General features: G+C 35.4%; 1 protein-coding gene across 1 annotated transcript in view; it reads left to right on the top strand.

Moving 5' to 3' along the window:
• The window catches only part of LOC116143871 (homeobox-leucine zipper protein REVOLUTA), a 6297-nt gene extending 3626 nt beyond the window's left edge, over positions 1 to 2671 (top strand). Inside the window, exons 12-18 of the mRNA XM_031429322.1 lie at positions 337 to 525; positions 643 to 723; positions 853 to 987; positions 1299 to 1633; positions 1933 to 2038; positions 2208 to 2357; positions 2444 to 2671. Coding sequence (XP_031285182.1) covers positions 337 to 525; positions 643 to 723; positions 853 to 987; positions 1299 to 1633; positions 1933 to 2038; positions 2208 to 2357; positions 2444 to 2593 — 1146 coding nt within the window. The 3' untranslated portion in view covers positions 2594 to 2671. The remainder of the gene's footprint in view (positions 1 to 336; positions 526 to 642; positions 724 to 852; positions 988 to 1298; positions 1634 to 1932; positions 2039 to 2207; positions 2358 to 2443) is intronic.
• Positions 2672 to 5110: the final 2439 nt, after the last annotated feature.

Consider the following 5110-nt stretch of genomic DNA (forward strand, 5'->3'; position numbering starts at 1 on the left):
GGGCTGTAAGATGTTTTGTTACTGCTTTTTATCACATTTGTAGCAAGTCCTGATGCAGTGAAACAGTTATGTAGTTGGAAGATTTAAGCTTCATTATATAGGTTTGATTGACATGGCTCATTTTAGATCTTCAGCTCTGAATCTATTGTTTGACTTAGAAATTGGCATGAATTCCATAATTTATTTCACCTTCTTGCCTGTGTTGAAATATTCGGTGAACTGTTTATTGTAAACTTAAGAGGTGGACTACTCTTATTTGTCCAAGATTATGTAAATTTTCCACAATGTCAGAGCCTTCAAAGCTCAAGCAATTATATATTTCCTTTCTCCTTGCAGAATGTTCCTCCTGCAGTGCTTGTGCGTTTCCTACGGGAGCATCGTTCAGAGTGGGCCGATTTCAATGTTGATGCCTATTCTGCTGCATCATTAAAAGCTGGTTCCTTTGCATATCCAGGAATGAGGCCTACAAGATTTACTGGAAGCCAAATCATCATGCCCCTTGGGCACACAATTGAACACGAAGAGGTACGTATAGTCTTCGCCCTCATCAGAACTCCTATAATGTGGGAAATGTGACGCTTAGTCGGCAGATTACATCAAGTGTTATTTCATGCTGATTAATTCTTATACATGAATTTCCAGTTGCTTGAAGTGATTCGACTTGAAGGGCATTCTCTTGCACAAGAAGACGCTTTTGTGTCGAGGGATATTCATCTACTGCAGGTGTCTTTTTAAAAAAAAAATGTTTTTGCTATATGATATATGGCATCATTTATTTCTATCCTATCTCATTTCTAAGATTTGTTAAGTTATTGTGCTACATTTTGATGTAGTTATTTGGTATGTTGGCAGATATGTAGTGGAGTTGATGAAAATGCTGTGGGAGCATGTTCTGAACTGGTCTTTGCTCCAATCGATGAGATGTTTCCAGATGATGGTCCATTGCTACCCTCTGGTTTCCGTATTATCCCATTGGATTCAAAAACGGTTGGTTTAACTGCACTTCATCCTAATCTTCTATTATATTTTTGTATTATTGATGATTATATAAGCTTGGCATGTTTCTAAAAGATTTGAAAATGCTGGCTCTAATAAAATCTTAAAATTGGTTTCTTTGCAAATATGTGAGACTGCTAGTGCATTTGCATCAGAAATAGGATTTGGTACATAAAGATTTTCACTTATTAGAATGGAGAAGTCACTGAACCTGATTTGTTATAATTAGATTTTAGCTCTTACTGGGTTTCATAATATGTTGTCATTTCCCTCAACACGCTGATGATGTTGTTGTTATACAGCCTGATACCCAAGATACATTGACTACACATCGGACCCTAGATCTTACATCCAGTCTGGAAGTTGGTCCAGTGACAAACCATGCTGCTGGAGATTCGTCATCGTGTCAGAACACACGATCGGTATTGACAATTGCCTTCCAGTTCCCTTTTGAGAGCAATCTACAGGATAATGTCGCAACTATGGCACGTCAGTACGTCCGTAGTGTGATTTCATCCGTCCAAAGAGTGGCCATGGCAATAACTCCATCAGGATTGAGCCCAACTGTGGGACCCAAGCTCTCACCAGGCTCTCCAGAAGCACTTACATTAGCTCACTGGATCTGCCAAAGCTATAGGCAAGTCCTGCTTCAACTTTTTTCTTGTATTAACATTCAATAAATTGGATACATGTGATTGACATCTACGAGGTGGACAACCTCAAGTTTAGATTGCTTACCTGGTGGAGAGAGCAAAGAAGACAAAGATGAAAAGAAGTGATCATTTTCTTTATTCAGAACGCATTCAAATTAATTATCTTTGTCTGGCCTTACCCATACTTTTATTGAGTGAAACATTTTCTTATCGTATTGACAACCAGCTCATTTATCTTTTTTTTGCATAAGTTGCTAATGTTTCCTTCCAATTTCTTCTGCAGCTTCCATTTAGGGGCAGAGTTGTTCAGATCTGATTCTGTTGTTGGTGACTCTGTGTTGAAGCATCTTTGGCATCATCAGGATGCCATATTGTGCTGTTCATTGAAGGTGTATTTTGAAGCCTATGAAAATTTACATCCTGTCCATTTGAGATATAGAAATTATTATTTTTTTAATTAAGTTCCTTAATATTCATTATTCAAGAAACTGATCAAATTGTTTAGTCTGGAATAAATTTCAGTGATTTTTTGCTTATGTGTCTTTGTTGATGCTGCAGTCGCTTCCAGTTTTCATCTTTGCAAACCAAGCAGGCCTTGACATGCTGGAGACAACTTTAGTGGCTCTACAAGATATCTCACTGGATAAAATTTTTGATGAGTCTGGACGAAAGTCATTATGTGCTGACTTCGCCAAGTTAATGCAGCAGGTAAGTTGGTTCCTTCTACCATTGATTGAATTGGGGGGTTGATAAATGCAAATCCTAAGTGACTGAAAGTTATTTTTTTCCATCAGGGTTTCACTTATTTGCCGGCGGGCATCTGCATGTCAACGATGGGGCGCCATGTTTCATACGAACAAGCAGTTGCATGGAAAGTCCTTGCTGCAGAAGAGAATACTGTCCACTGTCTTGCCTTCTCCTTTGTAAACTGGTCTTTTGTGTGAACAGTTAAATTTATTTGTCCAACATATTTCCCTCCAGTTAAATATGAAAAAAAGAGAAGGGAATATGAAAAAAAAAAAAAGTAGAAAAAAAAAAAAAAGAAGATAGTTTTGTACTATTTAAATCCCAGCCTCAGGTTTGCATTTATATTAATTTAATTGAATTTTTAGTGCACCAAAATTTTCCTCAGTGTTGCTTTCACATCTTGGAACTTGAAAATGAAACTGATATTGAGGGAGGAGAAAGATTTGATTCTTTTCCACTTCCAGACAAGGTGAATCACGGGCTTTTATTTAAAAGCCTTGAATTCTTTGACAGATATCATGCTAATATGTCTAGTATTTAATATGGCATTTAAATCTCAACAGTTTGATTGTGTTTGTGCATGGATTTTTTCGTTGTACGAAGATATGAAATAAATGAGGTTTAAAAGGATGCACTGCTCCACCATTGGTGCTTTGTTAAATGTATTCAGAAATGTGACAGTTTTCCATCCATACCACCTGTAGGGGTTTTTTCAAGGCTTTTCTGCAAAATCTTATCCGGGCATTTATTAATGTCTTCGTATAATTGGTGTTGAAAATCCAAGCATTAATTGATATTGTTTGTATAATTTGTTTACTAGTACTTAATTGTTGTTTGAAAGTTGAAAGTTTTTGGGTCCATGGAATTACAGTTTTCAGTTTTGAGCAGCGTGGTGTGTTATTTAAGGAGTGGACCTGGGGGGTCTTTAATAGAAGTTACTGTGCAAACTTCTGGCATTATTGTTCCACTTGAAGGTGAGATTTGAAAGGAATGCAGTAAAATATTAGTAGCTTTTTCGTATGGGCATGATTATTATGGGCAATGGTGAAAATTTTGAAGGTGTGGGATCAGCCATCATTTGTTGTCGTTAAATTCCATTTGTTATTATGAATGATTTAAGACATTCACTTTACTTTGCTTCGTCAATGGAAAATGAATATGTCTAAAGCTGATTGATTGGATTGGCTTTGCCTTTTTTTGGAACTATTCTTGCGCACGCATTAAGACCCACCTTGTAGAATATTTCAACTTCAAATTCAATATATGTTTCAGGTATGGCCATGTTCAAATCTAGATCTTTAATACAAGTCCTTTCACCTGGTTAAAACTCTGGTGAGCTGAACTTCATCAGATTACTGGAACAATGAACAAGTAAACAACTGGTTTATTCTTAAGATTAAACCTCTTCATTAATACACGAAAGTATTACTATGGGTCAGACATTCTTGAAGAAATGGGATCATTTTCACCAATTTCTGCATTCAATTCCTGGATATGGTCTCAGCAAATACCTGATTAACTCTTGCTTGGTCATCAGCTACTGAGCTACTGCTGCTGCCTTCACACTTCTGCTTGAAATTGCAATTTTAGTATAATCTAACTACATGTAAACCAAATAAAACTAGTGAAACTTTTAGCAACTTTCATTGCCAGTTGAGCTGAGTATGTTTTACAAATGTAGAAGGACAAAAAGGGTATTAGCAGTTTTGGCATGAAAAGATTTGGAAGTACCTGAGGCGGAGTTGCATGCATGGAAGTCGACCATGGAAATGGAAGACATATTCTGAGCTAACAACAGTATGATAAATTGAATCTGTTATCTCAAATTCCTTTCTTTGATGACGATGAGAAACCGTTCAAGAATCAAGAATCGATTTAACCTTCTCTTGATTCCCAAAATACTATCAAATGTTGGTAGACTGTTCAGAGAATATAGGATTTGTGGGGAAATTATTTCTGCACTAAATTTTAGTACTTCCTGCAATTAAGAAAGACACAACTGTCGATCGCTTGTAAAAAATTTAAGAATAGAATCATCAGTTTGCACTTCTCTTCATGATGCTTCAATTACGAGAGGAAGGATAATTAATTATTTTTCCATTTTCTTTCTCATCATTGTAACCTTCCAAAGGAAAAATAAAACTAAATGTAATCACATCACATTGACTCACCCATATTAATTTCACTTGTACTTCTTAAAATAATAATTGAATCAATTTTACGTTAAATGATGATATCAAATCATTAGAGCCTTTTTATTGAAGAAATTACGCAGAAAAATTGGTTGTATTACTAATTCAGAGTTTAAGTGACAAAAGAGTAGCATNTCGCTTGTAAAAAATTTAAGAATAGAATCATCAGTTTGCACTTCTCTTCATGATGCTTCAATTACGAGAGCAAGGATAATTAATTATTTTTCCATTTTCTTTCTCATCATTGTAACCTTCCAAAGGAAAAATAAAACTAAATGTAATCACATCACATTGACTCACCCATATTAATTTCACTTGTACTTCTTAAAATAATAATTGAATCAATTTTACGTTAAATGATGATATCAAATCATTAGAGCCTTTTTATTGAAGAAATTACGCAGAAAAATTGGTTGTATTACTAATTCAGAGTTTAAGTGACAAAAGAGTAGAGCATTAACACACAATCGAAGAGGGTTTGAAAATATTCCAGGTGATTGTTTACAGTTATCACTAAAATAA

Source organism: Pistacia vera, unplaced genomic scaffold (genome assembly GCF_008641045.1).
Source record: "Pistacia vera cultivar Batoury unplaced genomic scaffold, PisVer_v2 Contig1133, whole genome shotgun sequence".
Classification (NCBI taxonomy): Eukaryota; Viridiplantae; Streptophyta; class Magnoliopsida; order Sapindales; family Anacardiaceae; genus Pistacia; species Pistacia vera.